The sequence below is a fragment of the Pteropus medius genome, unplaced genomic scaffold, assembly GCF_902729225.1.
Source record: "Pteropus medius unplaced genomic scaffold, Ma_sr-lr_union100, whole genome shotgun sequence".
In the NCBI taxonomy this organism is placed as follows: Eukaryota; Metazoa; Chordata; class Mammalia; order Chiroptera; family Pteropodidae; genus Pteropus; species Pteropus medius.
In genome coordinates this window covers 15,685,998-15,710,969 of record NW_024340701.1, presented here as the reverse complement: position 1 = coordinate 15,710,969, position 24,972 = coordinate 15,685,998, and the positions used below count along the sequence as shown (strand labels likewise).

General features: G+C 37.0%; 1 protein-coding gene and 1 pseudogene across 1 annotated transcript; both read left to right on the top strand.

Moving 5' to 3' along the window:
- The first annotated feature begins 1,916 nt into the window (after positions 1 to 1,916).
- Positions 1,917 to 12,090, top strand: DYNLT3 (dynein light chain Tctex-type 3). Its single transcript, XM_039888170.1, has 5 exons — positions 1,917 to 2,060; positions 4,378 to 4,419; positions 9,169 to 9,292; positions 9,947 to 10,024; positions 10,307 to 12,090. The coding sequence occupies exons 1-5, from the start codon at positions 2,031 to 2,033 to the stop codon at positions 10,381 to 10,383; spliced, it is 351 nt and encodes a 116-aa protein (XP_039744104.1). The 5' UTR covers positions 1,917 to 2,030; the 3' UTR covers positions 10,384 to 12,090.
- LOC120622934 (uncharacterized) lies at positions 3,952 to 4,067 on the top strand (annotated as a pseudogene).
- Positions 12,091 to 24,972: the final 12,882 nt, after the last annotated feature.

The following is a 24,972-nucleotide window of genomic DNA, read 5'->3' as shown; positions in this document are numbered from 1 at the left end:
CACTCTTACCTTGGAGGGTGTGATCCTTGGAATCTCAACATGAACATGAAGTATGATTCTTACTGGAGACTTCCTTGGCAAGCCATGGAAACTGAATATTTTATCCCTTGGCCCATGAGCAAAAGGCTTTGAATTTTTTCACAACCAGGTGAAAAGTTTTCCCAAATGCTCAGCTCATTCTTCTAGGTTTCATTCCTCTCCTAGGTGTTAGGTCCTCAATTTCCACCCATATTGTTAAAGCTCCATTCCTTTGAGCAAAAGCCTATTATATTTCGTACTGCCTTCCTAGTTGTCAGTGAAAGGGTTGGTCCTAATTACTTAGACTATCATTACAGAAGCCTTTAAATATAATTCGAATGGTTTGTAAAATGGGGCTAAATGTTTTATCAGTTACTTCTATGAAGAACACTTCTCAACAATAGATTCTATTAAGATTTCGAGGACACATAATTATTAAAAACTCTCAAACAGGAAGTTTTTAAGCATAAATCCGAATATAAAATGTAATGTTCACCAAAGCAAGATTGAGAGCCTCATTAAACCATTTGGAAGATTTTATTTGGAAGTTTTTACAAATTCAATTTTTAACATCTTTTCTACTTTGTTTTTTCTTTTAATTATATAATGTAAAGAAAATATTTTTAACCAAAGATGGAACCAAAGCCCCCTTAGTTTACCCCAATATACTATGTAAATTATATCATCTTTTATATGTGGACCATGGCATCAAAAAAGTGGGAAAGGACTGTCCTACAAATATTTCACTTCCTTTTTTCCTTTCTAGCAGAACTCACTTTTCACCATAGAAGATGAAAATGCCAAACCTATGTTTTTTCTATACATTTTACCAAGGAAGAAATCACCATGGCCAATGGAACCCTAGAAGATTCCTGGCCATTTGAGGGAAAGATTTGCCTTCCTAAGAAAAACTGATCAACCCAAGTCAAGGCCACATGTGAGCATGAGAATAAATATTGCCAGGGAATATAGGCAGCTTCTAGAAGCTGAAAAAGGCAAGGAAATGGACTGTCCCCTAGAGCCTCCAGAAGGAACGCAGTCCTGTAGATCCATTTTAGACTTCTGACCTCTAGAACTGGGAAATAATAAGTTTCTGCTGCCTTAAGCCACTAATTTTATGGTAATTTGTTACAGCAGCAATATGAAACTAATACAGTAGTTAAGAACTTGGGTGATGCTCTTAGATTACCTGAGTTTAAATAATTCTTCTACTTACATATGTAACCTTAAGCAAATTAACTTATGGTAACAGAACCAAATATGCTGGGTAGTTGTGGGTTTAAATGAGGAAATCCTTGGAATCATCTGGAATTTAGTAATTTTTAAATAAGTGTAACCATCATTTGGCTAGAACTTGTAATTTAGGGTATTTTTAACTTCTCTCCTATAAATCAAATATTTCTTTTTACATAGTCATCGAAGAGGTGTATAGGAGCATCTGCTTTAGGAGTTATGTATACAGCATCTCATTTAATCCTTACAACCAACCGTGAAAAGGTATAATTTTAAGTTTTCATATGAAAAAACTGAGGCTGTGGGAGGTTAATTTTTCCAAGTAAAATAGCTAAAAAGCGGACAAACCAAAGCGGCTTGTTCACCACTGCATTAACTACACTTATTTGCTATATGATAGTCAACAAATATGTGCAAATAACCACAACGGTGGGCACTCAATCAATAATGTGAAGTTTAGACTAACACCAGGTCACCCTATCTGATCCACACTGGTACAATTCCTAGCTCATTAACAGCCATCCCTTGTTTCCAGAACGGTCGGAGGCATCGAGGAGAGGCCACCCGCGACCCCCCCACCACGTCCCCCCACCCCCACCCCATCGCCTGGAATTCTGCCGGTGCTGTCAAGAAGGCAGCGTCGCTGCGACACAAAGGCGCGTCCTACGTGAGGACCGCCCAGGGTCATAATCCCAGGCGGGTTCACCCTGGAGACCAGTGCGCGGCCGCGGATCTGGACCCGCCCGTTGCTCCGCCCCACCGGGAGAGTCGGTGCCACCATGGAGGAGTATCATCGCCACTGCGACGAGGTACCGCCCCTCGGCTGCCTGCAAACGACCCCCGCCCCCGCCCGCTTCGGCGCGGGGTCTTGGCCTGCTGGTCTCCCAGCGCCTGGCAGCCCCCGAGAGTTGGGGGGCGGCGTCCTCTGAACTTGGGTCCTTTTCTCGGGGCCCAGGATCTCCTCCGCTAGTCTCCATCCCCGCATCCAGAATCCTGGAGGGTGGGCTGAGAGTGTGGCAGGGGTGGCCATGAGCTCTTGTGGCCGGCAGTGCGGTCGGGGCCGATGATTTGAAGGCCTGACTCGCGGTGTGTGGGGTGGGGATGGGGTGGAGGGCGCCGCCCGTCTGCCGGCCAGGCCTTGGAAACCGGTTTTCCCGGCTGGCTGCTTCCTTCATCCCTGGGGGTCCCCAGCAAGTCCCACCGCCCTGAAAGCAAGGCCCTGGTGGCGGAGCCACTCCAACTCCCTGGCACTCGCGCCTGGGTAGGCTGAACGAGGTGCTTTATGGATTACGAGCCCTTGCTTACTGACTCAGGCTTCCCATATCTTCACCAGAACCCCATGATGTCAGTTGGTATCTTCCTGTTACTTATGGGGACTCTGACTTTCATGGTGGCTAAGTGACTTTCCCAAAGTTCAAACTGCCAGGAATGACAGATCATCCATTTGAACCCAGGCCTCTGACCGCTCAACTACAACTCTGGCTTCACATGAATCAGTAGGAGGATGAGGCCTGTTGGATCCCAGCATATCCTGTGACAGGCCTGCAAGGGCAGAATAGACAAAGACATTTTCTGTCCAGTGTTAGCCACAGGTGAATAGTGTGGTGAAAATAAAAAAGGGAGGGGCACATGGTGGAGGTATAGCATAAAATGATATACTATTAGATCCTTGGAAGGAAGGAGCTTCTGGTCCAGCCATGTTTAGGATCTGGGCTTCTGCAGAAGGTAAAACCACATTAAAATTAATTAGTTCTGTGATGAAGGTAGCACACATTCTTACAAGTTAGTGGTAAAATATTCTTACTTTAGAAATTGATCCACAAGCAATTTCACCCTCAGGCATATCCTCCAGCAGGTGCTATCTCCTGATTCCTAAGAGGGCTATGTAGGGTAGTACTTCCTAAATATGTGTATTTAAAAAGAAATAAAATTACATGTGTTACCATGGCCACCCAGTACATCCTAATTATTTGGTGATCTTCCAAATCAGAGTGAAATGGACAGCCTTTAATTTGTATAGATGAGGACCTTATTTTAAGGTAAAAGGATCATTTTAATAGGGTCAAAACGTGACACCTGTCTTCATATTCCTAATTAGGGTATTTTTATTCCTTTGTTGGGTAATTCTGTGGTGTAATTGAGTTTAAAATGTTTTACATGTATACTACATCTATATTCAAGACAATACTTATTCTCAGAATTTACTTGTTTTTTGATTTAATTTTAAGATGTACAGTGGGATTTACGAAACGGCTGATGTCATAAAGCACCTAAAAGTGTCTTCATGGAAACAGATGTATTACCTGAAATATGATGGTATCGATTTCAATCTCAGTTGAAATAGCCTAGTTCTCTACTCTAGGACAGACATTTGGATGTCATTAATAGTTGCTTTTAACGCAGGGGTCCATCAAGTCACTCCAAAGGAAAGGCTGAGTTGCCAGACCTATTATGTAGCATTAAAGTGACATTAATTTAGGATGATCAAGTCTCACTTTGCTGCAGCCATCTCCCATATACTGATAACACATCAATATACCCTCCTTCTGCTGTTTCCTGCGCTTTACAACGCAATGGTTCTCAATCTAAGGTGTTCATCAGAATCACCAGTAGAACGTGGTTCCATAGTGTAGCAGTTAGCATGTCTGCTTTACACGCAGAAGGTCCTGGGTTTGTGTGCCAGTGGAGCCACTGTCTATGGTCTATGGCCATGCCACCCTGAACAAGCCTGATATCTGATCTCAGAAGCTAAGCAGGGTCGGGCCTGGTTAGTACTTGGATGGGAGACCACCTAGGAAGACCAGGTGCTGTAGGCATAAATAATAATTAAAAAAAAAAAAGAATCACCAGTAAAACACTTTTTAAAAAATACATGGTTACCCAGGCTCTGCTTCAGACCTAATGAATCGAAATCTCCAGGGAGGTAGGTGGGGAAAGTATTCTGTAACTTTAAGAGTTCGAGGTAGGATTCTAGCAGCCTTAGTAGACCGGATGCCCCTTATCACTATGGTCTCCTGTCACTAACACTTGTCTATGCTAACCTAGGGGATTCTCTGTATCATCATGGTTACAAATAAAAGGAAGTCTGTGTTGAAAGCAGCTTTATCTTTTGTTTTTCGCCTTTAGGTTGGCTTCAATGCGGAGGAAGCCCACAATATTGTTAAAGAGGTGAGTTATACATCTTGTTCATTTTGAAGCCTGCTGCTTTGATTACAGTTTTAAAAAGCTGTGTTTTGACTTTCAGTACAAAGTTAGAAACCTTAGTATTAAAACAAGATTTTTAATATTTGTTTGCTAACTCTTTATAAGAGTGCTTCTGTTTTGTTGTATGCTGTTAGGCATCCTGGGCCTTACTCTGAAAGTGATGTTAAGTATGAGTCTAGGAAACTGGTTTGCTGTTTTCTGAAACTGATGCCCTGTGTTTGGAACAAAAGAACTTTTAACCCAGTACGCCAAGTATCATTTTAAATATTAATACTATAAAAGTATTATAGTACTTTTATATATATGTAAATTTGTATATTTATATATATCTTATAGTTATATGTGTGTGTGTGTGTGTGTGTGTGTGTGTGTGTGTGTGTGTTAAATAAATAAGAGACCCTATCTGTCTTTGGTCATTATATGCTTTTCTTTTACTCCAATATAATCAGAAAAATAATCACTTAATACCTTTGAGACACTGGTACGATAGAAATCAAAATCTTAAGAAAAATATTTGAAACATCAAATCTGACCCTCCTGTTAGGCAAATAGACAAGTAGTTTTCTCTAGGAATCAATTCTGGCATGAAATTATTCTAGGGGCATCACATACACTGTGGGTAAGATATTTATGAATACTTTTAATAGTCCTGAGTCATTTTTAACTGTGCCAAATCCTAGGAAAAAATGAGCTGGCTCTACCTGCCTTTAGTCTGGGCTGGATTGGCTTGCCCTCTCAGCATTGAGCACCTCATCAGTCTGTCCTGAGATAGTACCTCATCTTCCTTAATGTTCTGGGACACAGACTCACCCAGAATTCAATCGGGGCTGGCCTTGTATAACTAGAAGCAGCTTGAGGCCTAGACAGGCACCTGAAAATCCTGCCACATTTTAATAGTTCATAATTATGTATTAGAACTATGTAGCCCAGGAATATTTAATTTTTAAAACAGAATGCAAATGTTTTCAATACCTTGGCAATACAAAAGTACAAATGAATGCTTTTGGGAGGTGAAAGAGGGGATGGAGGTCATGAGAAGGGCAGGAATAACAACAACCTCATTGTCAGGAGGGCCTGTCTTTGGTTGATGGAACATGAAGAAAAGGATGCTGGGTTATTTGAGAAGCCTTTTAAATAGTGCCTTTTTCCTTACTCACATTCTGAGCCAAATGAAAAGACAAAAGAGCCACTAGAAAAAATAAAATTTCACCTTTATTATTGGTAAAGGCAGGGTTGGAGATTGGAGCTTGTTTTGTTAACTCTCTACTTGTTCAGTTCAGACCTACCTTGGAAGAGGCATCCAAGGGAAAGACTGAGTCAGCAGAGAGACACACTTAGCCAGGCTGCTGCCTTTTGTTGGTCTGGTCGGAGAGGGAAAGAGAAACCAAATACCCACATCCAAGGCATTTGGGAGATTGGCTCTCCCAAATGAGAATGGTGGAATAACAATTGTCACTTACCAAGCAGATAACTCACAAGAGGCAAGAGGCCAGGAATGTTAAGGAAGAATTCTCTGTGTGGAGGGAAATGCCAGGAGTAGAAAAGAAACATGCTCCTAATGGTGCAAATATATTCAAGTAAAAATAGTGAATTCACTATATTGGCGGAAGAGGGGAGGAAGATGGCAGGTGGTCTGAGGGAACTAAATTTTCATCTCTTATAGCAGGAGCTCTAGGGATGATGCCTATAATTTGTAAATCAAGAAATAGTGTTGTAAACATTATTTGGAGATACGTAAGTAACCCTTAGAAGAAATTAAAAAATTAGTTGTTCTCTGATGATATTTCCTCTAGGGAGAGACACTGGGGAAGGGATTCTCGCTTTTCCCTTCTCTTCCATTGGAATTTTAAAACCATGTGCATGTGTTACTTTGATGTTTTATTAAATTAAAAGAGCCATGCTTCTTAAACTAGGATACACATACTTGGTGGTGGCTGGATGAGGCTAGGAGGTACTGGGTGTCTTTTAGAGCATCAGTTTTACTTAAATATTTGGCAAGAGGTAGTTAAGTAATATAAATACTTTAACCAAAAACATTTTTAATGAAAAAACTGACACTATGAAGTCAAAAGCAGGCTTCACTTGAATTTTTATATGAAATATGAGACTTCAAAGAAATCTCATGTTTGCTACAAGTGACTTTCAGTTCTATGTCTATCCTCTCCCCTGATCTCTTCCCATGAGCCAACTCTCTTTGCCTTAGAGGCACTGGAAAGGCTTGAGAAGAGAGGGAGAGAGCACTATTTTAAAATGTTTCAGCACTTTCTAGATGCTTACACAGTTTCAGTAGGTATTTCTGTTTTCCTTATCCCTTACTGATTTCTTCTTTCCTTAGATTTCTTGTTCTGAACCCCTATGCTAATATTTTTCCCTCTGAAGTCTTGGAGCCACTTACTTATCAGTGACATGCATATATTTTATTTATTGTCAGTAATAGAATTTACCCACAAACAAATTCTCAAAGAAAAATTGAGTTACAAATGGAGTTAACATGGAACTTAGTCTAAAGTAGATTTGATTTTGGATGCCCAGAGAGTCTATCAAAGGCAATATTACTTCAACAACAAACATTTACTGAGTGCCTGCCACGTGCCCACATTCTGAGTTTGGCCCTGGAAGTACAGACAGGTTAGGACCTCATTACCTAGTGAGCCTCCTGGTTAATGATAAAATTAAGAAAGCTAAATGTTAATTCATAGTAATTGGCAGGCTTATTTACAGTGGGATCCACAGCCTCATGATGTTTTCTGAAGTTTAGATAGCCCAGAAGAAAAACGAGTGCTCTTAGTTTCCCGTTAAGGAAAGTCAGTCTAGGGAGAGGAAAAGATTTGCCCAAAGGTCAACGGCTTGGGGATGGTAAAGCCAGAATTAAAACCCTGTTGCACTGACCTTTGGGCCACTGGCCCTCCTAACTCTGTCATGTTGTTGAACACTCTAGGAGAATAATTTGAGCCCTGTTTCTTTCTTCAGTCTCTCTAAATTTAACTCTTTTTTTTAAACATTATCTCATTAGTGAAGTTTTGATGCTATCCAGCTTAACATTCTATATTAATTAGTGCCTTTATGATTTTTTATTAAAATCTAATTGTAGTAAATGATTTACATGTGTGTGTTTGTGTGATTCAGCGGAATTCTATAAGTGAATGAGTGCTTTATTATCTAGGCTATATCACTCGAATATAAAATAATAGCTGCAAAATAAGTCAGAGAAAGACAAATACCACATGATCTCATTTATACGTGGCATCTAAAAAAGCCAAACTCACAGAAACAGAGAGTAAGGTGGTCATTGCCAAGAGCTGGAGGGTGTGGGAAATGGGGAGATGTTGGTTAAAGGATTCAAATTTCCAGTTAGAAGATGAGTAAGTTCTGAGGACCTAATGTACTGCGTGGTGACTATAGTTAACATTGCTGTATTGTATACTTGAAAGTTGCTGAGAGTAGATCTTTTTTTTAAATTATCAGAAATCTTTTTATTTATTTATTTGTTTGTTTGTTTGTTTGTTTATTTTAAAGCATACAGCACCCGATATTCCTAGGCAGTCTCCCATCCAAGTACTAACCAGGCCCGACCCTACTTAGCTTTCGAGATCAGACAAGATCAGATGAGATTGGGCATGTTCCGAGTGTCATGGCCATAGACCGAGAGTAGATCTTAAATGTTCTCACTGCACATGCAAAAAAAGGTGATATGTAAAATGATGGATTTGTTAACCTTATCATGGTAATTATTTCACAATATATATGTGTATCAAATCATCACATTGTACACTTTAAACTTACATGATCTTATTTGTCAATTATATCTCGATAGAACTTGAAAAATGAAATAAGCAGTAATAATGATAACGACAACGACGATAATATCTAACATTATTTATGTACTTACTCTGTGACAGTCACTGTGTTTGAGCACATGGCACTCGTTATGTCATTCCATCCTCACAACAACCTGAATAGATGAGGCTTTTATCTCTACTTTAAAGATTAGGAAAATAGGGGCTTCAAGAAGTTAAGTCACTTGCAAATTGTCGTACAATGATTAGGTGGCAGTGATGACCTTAAAACCTAAGATTGTGATACTAAACCAGTGCTCTTAATCAGGTATCAGAAGTGGAAGCAAGTAAGCACTGTGGAAAATTTTTAACTTTCCCTTTCTAGAGCACCCGAAAAGTAGCATTTGTTGATTTACTTTAATGGCAGGTGTGCCAGTTTTATAGCTAAGCAATTACTTAATATGAATGAGAATGTAATTATTATACATGAGAATTAAAATTTTAAATTGGTTTCGTCCTTTGTTTTAGCATCTGAAACCTAGTTCAAATCTCACTGGTTTCAAAGCCATTCTTTAACCAATTGATATCACCCTTTTTAAATCTCCACTCTTCGTAATTCTTTTATGACATAGCTTATCACCCTTGATTAGTCTTCCTTGTGTTATATAGTTCTCTTATTAGCTTCTCTGCTAGATTAAGTTCTTTACAACCGAAGCCATACCATATTTATCTTTATGTGGCCCATAGTATCACCTAGAGTGAGACAATACGTGCAGAAACGCTTTGAAGATCCTTAAACAATTGCAGTGCATAATAAATACTCACCAGATGTATATTTTCTAAGATGCTTTAATGGGTTATAAATGCATTTTATATTTTGAATAAATTTTTGCTGCAATTTGTGTTTAATTTGTTTAATTGTCCTTTGTCCTTTTAGTGTATAGATGGAGTTTTGGGTGGTGAAGATTATAATCAGAACAACATCAACCAATGGACCGCAAGCATAGTGGAACAATCCTTAGCACATTTGGTTAAGCTGGGAAAAGCTTATAAATATATTGGTAAGTATTGGTGTCCTTCCTCACAAGTTTACTCACCTTTGTCCTTGTGGTTTTTTTCTGAATTTAGAGACTATAAATGAATTATAGACACTCAAGTTAGATACTAATAGGATATGAGAGACTTCTCAATTATTCATCCAAAGATAATATATGGTAATACTTATAAGATGGAGATCTTTTGCTACACCAAAGCAGTTTAAGCTCCTGCCAACCATATAACTGTCCTTGGTAGCATCACCTTTTACATTTGCATCAGTTATCTCTTTCTACCCAAACCTGCTGAGTTCTGCTGTCTTCCTTTCAGTAGCCCCATGCCTCCTTGCATGTAGGACTGTGAAGTGCCACACAATAATTGTAAAGTGGGAATATTTTCTTCGTTTCTGTGTCTGAATGTTGCCCATGAGACAAGGCACATAAATTGGCCCAGAATTTTCCTGCTCCAGTGGTTATGGGCAACAGACTGGATCCAGTGAGGACAAAATCAGGGTAGTAAATAAGATGAGAGACCCGTTATTTTTTTTTTTCCAATCCATTTTCTGAATTCTCTGTTTTCTGTTATTTTTACACCTTGTAAAGCTCTGAACTCAAACACTGAGATTGTGGATATCTTTTCCTTTATTTGTAAGTGTCTTCATTTGGTGACTTTATTTTTAGTGACCTGTGCAGTGGTCCAGAGGAGTGCATACGGCTTTCATACAGCCAGCTCATGCTTTTGGGATGTCACATCTGATGGTAAGAGACCTTAAGCCAATTCAAACAGAATCCAACTTCTGGCAAAGTCAAACAGTGCACTTATTATCAAATGCTTATTTATCTCTAATTAAATTCTGAAAAGACTTTATCAACAGAATTACTTTGAACCTAGTAACTATGATTTCAGACAAATGTGAAATGTGAAGATTTAACAGATTGTAGGAAACAAGATATTTAAACCTATGAAAAATGTATATACATTCTCTGGAAATTTTGATGTTTTGCTGGTTTTTCTAAGTCCTTTTCTGCATGTGTTTTTAGGAACCTGTACCGTAAGATGGGAGAACCGAACCATGAATTGTATCGTCAATGTTTTTGCCATTGCAATTGTCCTGTGACAGACTAAAAATGTTTCTGCTTTAAATTTGTCAGTGTATCCTTTCTAAAAAGTAACAGTTACTTATTAATGTGCTAGATGACAAATGTGCAATATGCTTCAAAGCTATCAACAAAAACTGAATATTATAAGCAAGCAATCTCCTAGTAAGTTGGAAGATTATCTCATATTCTATATAGAATCACTTAAATAGGAAAAAAATTAATGTCAGCAAAAAACAAATACAGAATCATGGCATGACATGAAAATACAATCATATTTACACCAGCTTTTCACCAATGTTATGTACCTAAGGGGATAAGAAATTCATTCAGATAATAAAATTCTTTTTCAGTTTCAGAGAATTTAACAGGGATAAATATAAGAACAAAAAGAACTGCAAGGATAAATCTGGAGAAAATAATAGTTAGCTAACACTTCTTAGCTTTTTATTTATTTTCCTCAGTTGTACATATGGCTTAGTGGAAAGTAATTGTTTTTTTTTTTCTGTCGACTAATATTATAGTAGCAACTATTATTAACTTGATTATATGAGAACTGTTAAAACAGTTTGTAAAATTTCAAATTCTTAAATTTACATCCGAGGATGAGTTAAATCTGGTAAACTGAATTCTCTAGTTAAACAGAATGAGTTATAGTATATGATCAAAAATATATGACTAACTGCTGCCTTATAATTCACATATTCCATGTGTAACAAACATGTATTGAATGCTTGTTATGAGCATATTTCTCTGGTACTCATTATCATTATCAATATGCTGTTCAAATTCTAAGTTTCTTTTCAGTTGGACAACTAACATTTATGTTTGGGGAATAAAAAAAAAAAGAGTTCTTTTACAAGAGAGGAACAAAGTGAATCTGGTTATCCATGTAGAAGCAAGCAAAATGGAAAGCACAGTGCTGACAGAAAATCATAGATGTAATATTAAGAATTGCTCCTAGCAAGTAAAAAAATGCATAAAATATGCAACTGTTAACTTAAAGGCCTTATTAGCAGTCTGACTGTACAAGTAGTAAATTTTGTCATTGCTACATCTGTAAATAATTTTAAATACTTATGTGGGGTTCAAATTAAATGGAATAAAGCGTAAATTAAAAGTATACAATCATTAGCAGGTTATTGAAAATCTCAGGGCTTATGAAATGTAGTTAAATTTATTAAGAAAATAAAAGATGAAAAATTAAGGTACACAGCTGGTCACCAAATGCGAATTTGATCTGCTATTTAACCTTGAAAACAAAATGAAGTTTGCATGTTACCACTAACACTAATACCTATAGGGAGTGGAACCATGATTCATTGAATTTTGGGGGGAAGGAAAGCTTGGTATTAATACTGACAATATTAAGATAGTATTCTTGTAGGAATACTATGTGCATGTTTGATATTTTGCTGAGTAACAATAATTGTTGGTGTTTAAGAAGAATATATAAGAAAATGCAAAGGTAGAGTTTAATGCAGTGATCTACATTATTGGCATGTCGAAAATTCTCATAGTCATTACGTTTATGTTACTTTACGCTGCTGGCTTTAGTGCCCTTGAAGATTATAATAGTGACCAAACTATCTGTGCAGTTAAGACTAATTTTGATTATCGTTATTGAGGCTTGATCTTAAAAGAATAATAATCGGAAATACCTCGTGAACTTGCTGTCTGCTCTGTTTCTAGTTAAAATATAATAAAGATTATCTTCCTGTGCTGTACTTTTGCTTCTGGATGATCATTGAATAGTGAAAGAAATGGCATTGTACATACTCTTAAGAAATTCTAAATAGGAATGAGGAAGAGTAATGAATGTCAGACCATATAGATATATCGTACAGAATAAATACTGTTAAAATAGCAGCCTGAACTCAAGATTCACCATTATAACATAATTAATAGTTTCTAGTTTATGCCTTTTATTTTATGATTTCAACACAAATTTCATTTTGAAAAGTCAGTGTAAAACATAGTCTATAACTATTAGCTTTTAATGACTATTTCTCTCAAGGAATTTTGTCCTGTTTGCAATTTGCAATTGAGTTGTTGCATTTTTTTAATTAATGACTTTAAGTATGTAAAATTAGGGTATTCAAAAGTTAAGTACTAACTCAGATTTTTGTAAAGCTGTAATTTTATGTTTGTAAAGTACCATTATGCTGTCCTAAATGATGGCAACATCTCATTATATTTTCTCTAGTAAAAAGTAGTTTTTGCTCTTTTCTCCAAGTTGGGTGTTATCTAATTATGAGTCACTGAAAGCATTTCCACCACCTACATTCATCATCACTTTTTAAAGTAATCTTACAGTGCTATAGATTATATTTTCAAAGTGTGAGTTAGAAAATCCTGCCTATCCTTGATGAAACAGCTTTTTAAAAATGGGAGAAAAATCTGTGACTTTTTATGGCATAGACACTACGGCTTTCTTAAAGCAGACATGAAAGAAAAGTTTGAGAGATGAACTGAAAATTTCACCCCATGTGCTAGAATCTCTCCAAGGGGAATTTGTTTCATAATCCAGAAGGTAGAGCTATATTTATGGCTTAAGAGGCTTATAGTTTTCAATGTCTAGTAATTTAGTAAAATTGACCTTTGCATATTAAGTTCCCTATAAAATGATCTTAAGCATTCAGCCCTTACAAGATTTAGATGGCCACCATCAATACATGTTAACTTTAGTTGTCCAGGAGATTCTAGCCCACCTTTTCTAATTGTAAACCCTGTATTTCTCACTGTGGTCCCATTTAATGTAACTCCCTGTCATCCTTAGACATATGTAGAGTATATTGACAATCCAGGCTAATTAGAAGTAACCTCCAATTGCTTCATGAAGAGTGTCTCTTCCCAAAATGGTTTCTAAGGATCTCAACGATAGAGCTAGAACTTTGTACAGGCATTTGTAGCACCCCTGGTATGGTATGTTTCTTCCCTGTAGGGCACCACATGGTGGCAACTGCCCCACTCTGGAATCCTTTAAAGATGAAGTTTCTTTGTAGCTCTGCCTGACCAGGTCAGGGAATTTGATGCCGGGGTTTATCCAGTACTATGTATTCGATTTTCTTCATGCCACAATACATACCTTTTTACTTTACTGAATGCTTTATCTTTTTAGATATATTTTTATGTATGCCAGCTTCTAACTTGAGACATTTCAATCTGGATTTCTCAGGGCAGAGTTTTATATGTGGCAGTATTATTAATCAGTGAAAGTTCTGTCATTCATTTTCATCCCCTGTAGTGCCTTATGGAGAAAATCTCCATGAAAATTGCCAGATTGTGACCTGTACTGACCCTTCCTTAACCTTTAATTTTGTTGGCTAGGAATTTGGGTTAAATTGCATGAGCTGACACAGGCTTTCACATTTAGTGCTCATGCAGAATACACCCAAAATGATCCCTTTTTCTGCCATCTGCAAACCAAGAAGCAGGTTCCCACTAGACACCAAATGTGCTAGTGCCTTGATTTTGAACTTCTCAGCCTCTAGAAATGTGAGAATAAATTTCTGTTGTTTAAGTCAAAAAATAAAAATAAAAAATAGATTAAATTAATACAAACTTCTGCAAAGAGTCTAATAGTAAATATTTGAGATTTTTGTAGGCCTCTGCAACTACTCAAGTATGCTGTCCTAGTGTGAAAGCAGCCATAGACAATAGGTGTGGCTGTCCTCTGATAAAATTTTATTTACAAAAAACAAGTGGCAGGTTAGCTAAAATTTACCAACTCCTACATTAGAGTAAGGAGTGTTTCCTAGCCAGTTAAAAAATTATATCTTAAAAATAAAAATAATCGTAATTTAAGAAGAAAAATAACAAGAGTTTTGAAAATAACATCTTCTGTACAAATATACAATGTATACATATATGGCTAAAGAGATCCTGTGCCAGCCTTTACGATTATTCATTCTAAAATGGGATTAATTGAGAATCACAACATATTCCCCCAACAAAGCACAGAAATTATACACACTGGGCCTGCTCTTTTAGTCATGCTCAGGATTCCATACCTGCCCAATTCTTTATTTATAATTATATTTATTTGTTTATGTATGTTTGTGTGTGCATACACAAGTGTGTATGTGTATGCGTGTGCTGCATAGAACTTGTAATAGTTTCTTCTGGATGACTGTCCTGAACCATAGCAATTACTGTGGAAGTAGGAGAGAAATGTGTAAATGTAAGAGATATAATGGAGTTTCAATTCTTTGTAACTCATGACTGGTAGATCTAGGGAGCCAGGCAGGGAGCAAAACTAAAAGATGCCATAGGGTTTGGTTTTTCATGTTGAGGCAAATAATGTTTGTTAAGTTATCCAAATAACAGGGAGCATTATTCACTAGGATTCACTCATCAGTGTCCATCCGTAACTTTGCCTCTCTGATGCCAACAATAGCACTTGACTGTGAGAAAGAAGGCCTACATTTTGTCCTGGCTCTACCTCCAGTTGGCTAGGTTACCTCGAAGGAATCATTTTACCTTTCTAAGCTGTACTTTAGTCACTTAAAAAATGTAGGGAACAAATAGTTTCTTTTTAATGTTAATAACATGGAATAAAAATAATATAAACGAAGAGTATCCATCTAATGGATATTTGATGCCAAATTAACCCTTCGTACCTGTCCAGGAGCTTCTCTGGTACTTTTCCCCCCATATATTACAGGGATTTACAGAACTAAAAAAGGGACAAATAGAAAATCCCATGCTTAAGACTGGCATCAAGCAAGGAAGCAGGTTCAAGTAGGAAGCTTGGCCAAATTTGGCCATGATCCTGAAGCCAGGAAGACAGAATGAGAGTGATTAGTAGCTGCAATGAGAGATCTTTGCTACTTTGGGTCATATTTGTCTCTAAGTCAGCATACAGGATATATCTTATGAGAAGGCCAAATTCTACCTATGACATTTGCAAATTTATTGACTCTTTGCTTTTAAGGGTTCAGGGCTGTGTCAGAGGAGGGGCTTCAGAACCCTCTTCTCTTATGCTACCCTTTTGGCCCCTGTTTCCCAAGCGTCATCCACAGACTACTTATAGTGCAGAGACCTGAAGTGCTAGATAAAATGAAAATGCCCAGGCCCCATCCTTGATGCTCTAAATCAGAGTTGGAGGATGAGATGGGGAAGAATTGGAATTCTCCATTTTTGACATTCTCTTCTGGTGATTCTTATGCATGTTAAAGTTAAGAGGACCATTAGCAAGGAGTCAGCTGTGATCAGGACACATTTTAGAGATAAGGTCTCCATTCACACAAACCCAAGAGTAAGAACTTTATTGTTAGAAGTTAGAAGTACAAGGTAAAGAATTCAAGAGGGTTGTAGATGCCGCCAGCAAGTGGAAGTCAGGGATACCCAACTTAGAAGTTTATAACTTTATGATGAGCCTGTGTCACTCCACTCCCATCTAGTCAGAGTTGGAAAGTTAGGGATGCCCAGACTAAGACTAGATGAGAGTGGAGTGAGACAGGCTCATCATAAAGTTGTAAACTCCTAAGTTGTAGGGGACTTTGAGGTTGCCTATGCCAACCTCCCAGCCACAAAAGAAATCCTTTCTACAAACACATTTGGCAGATGTTTATGAGAGCAGGTTGTCTAGGGCCTGGATTGGGGTGGGTGTTTTATAACCAAACCTAGCTGTGCTAGGGGAGTATCTTCCATTCAACTGATCCCCTTTGATGCTGAAGTCACATGAGTAAGGAAGCACGGTCAGGTTTCATGGGGGAAAAACATTGGGAGATCTTTATTCCAAACAAACACATGTATGCACACACACACATGATTGCTACATGCTTCTAGAGCTATAACCTTGACATTTTTGTTTTGCCTGTCTTCTTCAAAGAATGTATCTTTCTGTGTAGTTTAACTGTGCTGCCACTAGGGCACAGAATGATACCATTGATTGGGTACTGAAGTATAAACCAGATTGTGCTCTTCTTGAGATTCAAAGGATGGACCTCTGCTAGCTTTTATTCCTTACTCATGATGTATAGTCATAGATCTCCATCTTTTTCTATAAAATATATTCATTTGTTAAAAATAGTTAAAATCTGTCAAACTAAACCCATTGCACTGGAACTCACATTTCCCAGGCCTTGAGTATAAACAGGAGAAATAGCAGCAGTCTGGTTTGGAGGAACTCTTACTCAGAGAAATCATCAGCATTCCAGATCCTTTTGTATTATTCAAGGAGTCTTTCAGGACTATCTCATTTTTATTTCTCAGTGGCCCTTCCAGGCCTCCTCTTGCCAAACCCCCAATATCTACTCTCTTTACCTGTTCTCTTCCCACACATAACACAGGGTGAGGTCAGTGGTTCATGCTGTAAATATTTACTTAGTGCTCACTATGTGCCAGACACTGTTCCAGGCCCTGGGGAGACAAATGAACAAAACTCTTCCCTTGTGGAGCTTACATTCTAGTGGAAAGGCAGACAATAAACATGTTCCAGATGGTAATAAGTACTACATAGAAGTAATAATAAATATGAAGTAATACAATGGTGAGAGAGTGATTCAGAGAGGGGACAGTGGCAGGGCTGCTGTTTCGGACGGAATTATCAAAGCAGACCTCTCCAATAAAAAGGTGATATTTTAGCTGAGATCTGAAGGAGGTGAAGGAGGGAGTCACACAGATTTGTGAGAGAAGATGAATTCCAGGCAGAGAGAACCACAAGTGTAAAGATCTTGAGGTGAAGCCAGTCTTGCTATGTTTGAGGGATGGCAAGGTGGCCAGTGTGGCTGGAGCTGAGTGAGAAAGAGAGAGTGATGGGAAGTAAGACCAAATAAATAACAAAAGATTCAATCATATAGGACCATTTCTGTGTGAGATGATATAGCACTGATGGTCTCGAGCAGAGGAGTAATATGATTACTGTGGCTACTGTAGGTGGGCAGGGACATTAGCAAAGAGCCCAGTTAGGAGGCAATAGTGCAGGTAAGAGATGATGGTGGCTTAAACTAGAATGGTAGCAGTGGAGGTGATGAGAAGCAGTAAAGGTCAGATTCTGGAAATGTTTTGAAGGTAAGGTTGACAGGATTTGATAACGAATTGCATGTGGTATATGAGAGAAAAAAGAGGCAGGGATAGGCTAAGGTTTTGGAGGGGTTTTTTTACTGGAATGGGAAAGACTGTGGGATAGGTGGTGAAGTAAGAAGGAAATTAGAAGAGTGTGGGGTCCTAAAAAGTCAAGTAAGTTTTGCAAGGAGGAGGCTGTGATCAACTATGTTACACACTATTGAGGGGATGTCATCCCTTCTGGCTGCAGCTGTGGCTACAGATGCTGCCTGCCTCACAGCCTCACTGACATCGGTGGACTTCTCCACCATGTCAGACATTTGCTGGGTTAGGATATGCTCTTCCTTTTCCCAAGTGTTAGAAACAATTCTACTAATGTGTTATTGGCTGTTAACTGAGAATTGACTGGTTTGCAAGTAGAAATTACAGTAACTCATGGGTATCAAGTAACGTTCCCAGACTTTGAGCTTCATACTGTGACACGATGAAAGAACTTTGGGGTTGGATTGTCAACCTTGGCATGGGCTGAGTATATTTTGCATACAAAAAGAATCATGAACTAGTGCCATTCTCCAAAAGTGTCCAATATTACTTGCAGGCACACGGCAAGATGGCACTTTCCAGTCCCCTTGGTATTAGATATAATATCAAGAAGGGAAGAAGTGCATCCAAAGAAGTAAACACAGTCCCTTTTTAAGTCATGTGAAAAAGTCGGGGGTCTTTCCTGAACCAGTAGAAAGGCTTGAAGAGTTTTAAAAAGAGGGATGGCTGTTTGAAATTGCATTCTTCGCCAAAACTTAGAATAGGCTAATGTTTTGTAAATAACATCCATGCACAAATCTGATCATGTAAAATCTGATGAAAATATTTTTAAAATAATATAAAGCGTAATATAAAAATATAGAGTTACTTTTCACCTAACCCCAAATTCTCTCTTACTTTCCTAGATTATCATATCAATAGTTTGGTGTGCATCTTTCCAGACCTTTCTCATGCCCTTAAGCACTGTCTCTGTCTCTGTCTCTGTCTCTGTCTCTGTCTCTGTCTCCATCTTCTCTCTTTCTCTCTCTCTCTCTCACTCACACACACACACACACACACACACACACACACACACAGAGTGGGCTTTTTTTTTCCATTAATGGGCTCACACATATAGATCTTACTATATGACTGTACTATAAGGATTCCAGTGGATGCACTATAATTTCTTATTGAAGGACAATTAGGATGTTTCTAGTACTGCAAAATATCCTTGTATACATGTATTGTAGATGTAAAGTCTGTCTCCAGATGGAAGTGTACACGACATATGACTCTTTTCACTTGAAAGTATGCATGACTCTCTCTAACAAAACTAATTTCCCTTTTAGACTCCTTCTATCACATATAAGTAAAACTAATCAGTCTCTTTAGGGTTATGGCTTTATTGCCACTCATGGAATTGGGATCATAGTTCCAGAACCCTAAACAAGCCCAGAGGGCTGGAGCATTTGGACACTCTGTCATCTGTCCATTTTCCCCATCAGATCTGATGGCCATCAGCTATTTCTGTGCCACATATGGGCATGTGAAATTATTTCTATGAAATTTCCCATACATATATCTATGTAAACAGGTGGCATATCTCTTTTTCTGCCTCAAGTCTTGCCAATACTCCACCTCTTCTGTTGCACTTTTAATTTTATATTGTCAAGGTTGATCACGTTCTATTTTTTAATCAAGCTAATTCTTCTATGGTTTGTCTATTATTTAATTCTAAAATTAGAAAACAAATAAACATTTACATTATTGTAACATTAAATTATTACATATCATATAATATATAATATTTTTAACTTCAAGCTGAGTTGTGTGTTAAGTTTATTTTTCCTTCTCTATGGCTCTAATGTCATGACTATACCACTAAAAGGGAATATTTGTAGAGTGATTTTTTTAACTCTCATCAAATGCTTTTACTATAAGCTCAAGAAACCCAACTCTCTATCACTTCCATCAAGTTTCTGTATTTCCTGGAGGTCTTATTAGAGCACTCTTTTCTCCTGCTTCTATCTGAAATAACTGCTTAGCCTAAAATTCTGCACAACCATAATCCTGGAAAATTCTCTACTCTCCTGGGTTGGAGTCGTTGCTTTTTAGATCTTATTTCCTCATTTGTTTTAGATTACTTCCTCATTTTTCAAAAATACAGCCTCAAGTGACTTCTCAAGAGTTATGGGAAAGTTAATTTTAGTATATCTAAATATCTGAAAATGGCTGAGAGTTCCAATTGCTCTATGTCCTCACGAACACCAGTACATTTAAATTTTAGCTGGATTGGTGGATATGAAGTAGTACTGCCTTGATCTTAATTTGCATTTTCCTGATGGCTGGTAATATTGAGAATTTTTATGTTTATTGGCTAATTAGATATGTTTTGTTGTGAAGACAGTCCAAGTGTTTTGTTCATTTTTAAATTTTTTGTCTCTGTGTTATAGATCTGTACAAGGTCTTTATATATTCAGAATATGAGTTCTTTATGGACATATGTATTGTAAATATCTTCTCCCAGTCTGTGACTTGTTTTTTCACTTTCTTGATAATATCTTTTGATGAACAGAAGTTTTTAATTTTATAGAGTCCTAGTTAAATATTTTTCCTTTTATAGTTAGTGCTCATTGTATACTGTTTACAAAATCTTTGCCTACCCTTAAGATCATAAGTATAGTTCTATTCAAAATTTTGTTTGTTATCTTTTCCATTTAGGTCACTTAGGTCTATGCTAATCTCTAATTTTAGGGTGTGGTGTGAGGTAGAGGTCAAGGTTTATATTATTCCATATGAATATATAATTGCTCCAGCACCATTTATAGAAAAGATTATCCTTTCTTTTAACTTAATTTCAATGGCACATTTAGTATCAATCAAGTTAATATATATAATACACATATATTAATTTGATTTGTTAATATGTTAACTTGAATATATACATATATATATATATAATGTTGATTATATATATAGATTTGCCTATTTTTTTTATCCTTGCCCTGATACTACACTGTCTTAACTACTATACCTTCACAGCGTTGCTAGTAGGACTATAAACTGGGACAACTACTTTGGAACAAAAATTTGACAGTGTCTATTAAAGCTAAACATACACTTAGCCTATGACCTAGGAATCTAACTACTACATATATGCCCAAGAGAAATGAATGCATATGTCTACCAAAAGACACGAAACAATGTTTGTAGCAGTTTTATTCATGATTGAAAACAAGCCAAATGTTTATTAATGGACAGATAGATAAATGGATTGCAGTGGAGCCATACGATTGAAGATTATGCCACAATAAAAAAGAACAAACTCCTACTGCACACAACATGGATGAATCTCAAGAAGACTTGAGCAAAAGACACCAAACTGTATATGCTACCAGATTCTATTTATATGAAATTCAAGAGCTCACAAAACAAATACATGATATTAGAAGTCAGAATAGCAGTTGCCTCTAGAGGGCAGAATACTGACTGTCAAGGGGAATGAGGTAAATCGAATTCTGGAAATGTTCTATATTTTGATCTGAGTGGTGTTAAACGGTTACCTACATATGTAAAAACTTATCAAGTTGTACACTTAAGATTAGTGTTTCTTTTGCATTTTGCTTTACATATGGTATATATCAATAAATCATCCAAAAAAGAAAATGGAAGTCTGAAAATGTCTGTGCTGCCTCACAATTGAGTGTTTAGCTAAGTTATAAGACACAAACTGTGTACTTCCTCTTAGATTCCCTCAAATGCCTCTTTTCTTTCCCTCTTGGCCAGAAACCCATCTATGTGGGATTGTCCTCCTTCTAGACTTCGATGAATGTTCCAATGCAAAACATGAGGTCTAGTCCTTGACATATCACTGAGGCCTCATGATGCAATCCAAAGGGGTGTGTGTGGGGGGAGCGGGGTGAAAAGGAAATACTCTGTTTCTCCTCTCAATACTACTTCTCTTTTGGTCACTAAATGTGTGGATTTTTCTCCCCACACTAATCAATTATCCAACACCATCTGAGTGTCTTGCAATTCAATTCAGTTCTGACACTATCTATCTGGAGTTAGTGTCAGATTCCACAAGTTAAGGACTCAATCCCACAAGATTGCTCCCATTTCAGACACCAATCACAAGTTCCAGGTTGTCACCTGTATTTCTGACTGATCAGCTATAAATTAAGGTTCCCACAAATCCCTCTTCAGTTTTGATAATTTGTTAGAATAGCTCACAGAACTCAAGAACATTTTGCTTACTAGATTACCAGTTCATTATAAAAGAATACAACTCAGGAATAGCCAGGTAGAACAGATGCATAGTGTAAGATACATAAAAGGGGTTGCAGAGCTTCCATACTCTCTCTGGATGTGTCACCCTCTCAAAACATCAACTCACTCAGCAATCTGGAAGCTCTCTGAACTCCTTAGTTCAGAGATTTTTATGGATGCTTCATCATATAGGGAGGATCAATTATTAACTCAATCTCTAGCCTTTCTTTCTTCCCTGGAAGATGGGATGAAAGTTCCATGTTTCTAATCATGGCTTGGTCTTTCGGGTGACAAGCCCCATCTTGAAGCTGTCCAGGAGCCCACCCAAAATTGCTTTATTATAATGAAATATGCTCCTATCACTCAGGAAATTCAAGAGGTTTAGGAGCTCTGTGTCGGGAATCATGGTCAAAGACCAAATGTTAGAATAAAAGATGCTCCAAGTACCATTATCACTTGGGAAATTACAAAGGAGTTAGAAGCCTGAACAAAGACCAAAGTGGTGTGTGTGTGTGTGTGTGTGTGTGTGTGTGTGTGTGTGTGTGTGTGTTTAACAGGGAGTTATATTCCCATGGAGTGAAACTTGACCAATGGAAAACAGACAAGAGGAGTATAATGGGAAGATAAATTCTTTCCCCTTTCTTTCTTGGATGACTTACAAGAACAGTTCCTTTTGAAGCTCTTCCAGAGAAGACCCATGGACTGATCATACATACCTGCTGAGTTTGGGGCTTATTGTGAATTGGTGGCCAGTACAGTGATGATTTACATTTAGTGCTTCACATTTCCTTGTATTACTTCCCCTGTTCCTCATCCTTACCACCCTGGGCTTATACCTATCAAGAAAAGTATCCATACTTTAATTCTTGTTACAAACTCTGCCTTCCTGAGGACCTGGGCTAAGACAGCTAAGTATAGAATTCTAGGTAGAATATATTCTCCATAAAAACTTTGAGAGCCTTAGTCCATGTCTAGTTTCCAGTGTTGGTAGAATCAGTTTTATTCTTGCTACTTTATGGGTTAACTGTGTTTTGATTTGTTTTGTTTCACTTAATTTCCTCTGAAGACTGTTGCGAACTTGCTTTAACCTTGATATTCTGAAAATTTGTAATAATGTATCTAGATGTGAGAATTTGTTTTCAATGTCCTGGTTACACACTGGACCCTATCAGTATGACCAATTGTGTCATTTAGCTCAGATAAATTATCTTAGAATTTCTTTGATACTTTTATCTCATCTGCTACTATACTCTTCCACTGGTTGGATGATGGACTCTACTTTTTTCAGTCCTTTGTGTCACTATCCTCCTCCTTTATATCTGGTATTTCCATGTTCCTAAACTCTATGTCATTTTTCAGGATAGAAGCCATCTTCCTAAGTTTTAGCTTCCTCCTCATATACTTCTGATTTGTGTTTCCTTGATCTAAATTTATGAATTACCACTTCTCTATAAATTATTTAGTTTCTAAGAATATGTTGAAACACTTTATCCCTTGATGATCCTCTTCTATTCTCTTTGCATAGGTTATACTATTATTATTTTTAAATGTACTTTAAGAGTCTTGGGAGAGAGAGAAGGATAATTGTTTTGGGTCAGTTCACCATCTTGAACTAGAAGTATCTGAATTTTTATTACCTCTTGGAATCTGTCTTTTCCACATGACTTGTGGGTTTCATGACTCTTTAGTGGGGCTATGATTTTTCTAAATGTTAGGCATGCTTTGGATTCATTTCACCAGTTTAATCTTTGCTTAGACAAAAGCTTATAGTTTTCTGCTGTCTCAATCAATAACTACTACCAGTAGCAGACTTTTATTTAGCAGGCAGGTCAAAACTTTCTCATTTCTGAAAATAATTATGTCTTTAAATAACACCAAGAAAGCAGGGCATAAAAAAGTTGTTAGTATATTCTATATTTTTCACTTTTAGCAGATTTAAGGAATTATTTTTAGAATAAAACTTTATTTTTCTTCTTTTAATGCCTTAAGTATCACATAATTTTGATTTCCCCTCCCCATTTTTAAAGCAATTTAATTCTTTATTTTTATCTTTAAGTTAATTTGTAAACAAATTTTACTTCTTTCGGCCCAATCTACACAAGTTCTCTTTTCTTTTCTCCCGGAAATATGGACATTCCTATGTTGGGAATGGACATACTAATTATACAGAACTTACAGAAATTAGACATACTAATAATACAAAATTAAGCCATCTGGGAACACTCTGAAAGGAGTCATTCTCAAAATGTACACTTCCCAGATAACTGAAGATTTACCCTTTAAACATGGGCAAAAATCTTAACCATTGTGTATGACTGTTTTAGCTAACTTAACATGATTTAACCCTTTAGTTAATGCACTATTAAAAATACCAGTGCCATTACACATGTTATTGTGCCAAACTGTAAGCTCTAATTACAATTATTAGCCCTTTAGGTTCTGGCCAGTACACTGACCAGAGAAAAAGTTCAGTATATATAGAATTTGTTGAATAAATGCATGAGTGAATGAATGAAGAAATGTAATAAAATGATGCTCCTAGGTTCTGTCGAGGTATATGGAGCTTTTTTCCCTTACATTAAATGACTCCAGACTGCTATGCTTCTGAGACTTTTAAATTTGTTTATAGTGTTTCTTTCTTTGCCCTTTAAGTTCTCAGATGTCACTTGTAATCATTCTGTATATGTGTATCTCTAGTAATTCTTCTCTCTTCTTTTAACTTGCCATTTTTCATCAACAATGAACTTAGGACCAAGATCACTAAGCTTGTTATGACAAGTATATAAAAGTTCTGAGTGAGTTCCTGATTGGCTTTGCCAGAGTTTAATGTATTACTCTTTGTGGATTTTAGTTCTATTTTGATTGCTCAGACACTTCCTCTTGCCATCAATCCCAGTTTTTACTTCTATTTCAATTAGTGAGATTGCCAGATAGCTTATTTCTACGTTGATTGAACAACATGCTAGTTATTGGGGTAGAATTGTCTAAAATAAATCATATGATATATTCTAGATGACAACATCTTTGTGCTCCATAAGCATAGTGACTTTTAAAACAAGTATGACAAAAAAGTAAAATAAAAAATAAGAATAAAATAAGACAAGTATGACAATTCAGAGAATATAGTGTTTTCCTTATAGTAAAGCTAATATGTTCTTTGCCATAATCTTTGGAAAAGTTTGTCATGCAATGTATGCATGAATAGAATCACCTACAACTCTCATCCTGGACCCTTCCATCTCTTTTATCAATTTGTAATATCATTTATGTCAGTAGCTTGGTTGTATAACAAATACGCTGAAGTA

Excerpts from the sequence above, each read along its gene's own strand:
- DYNLT3 (XM_039888170.1), top strand. The coding sequence starts at position 2,031 with ATGGAGGAGTATCATCGCCACTGCGACGAG. Across the intron at positions 4,420-9,168 it reads CCCACAATATTGTTAAAGAG|TGTATAGATGGAGTTTTGGG; the intron begins GTGAGTTATACA and ends TTGTCCTTTTAG. Across the intron at positions 9,293-9,946 it reads AAAAGCTTATAAATATATTG|TGACCTGTGCAGTGGTCCAG; the intron begins GTAAGTATTGGT and ends CTTTATTTTTAG.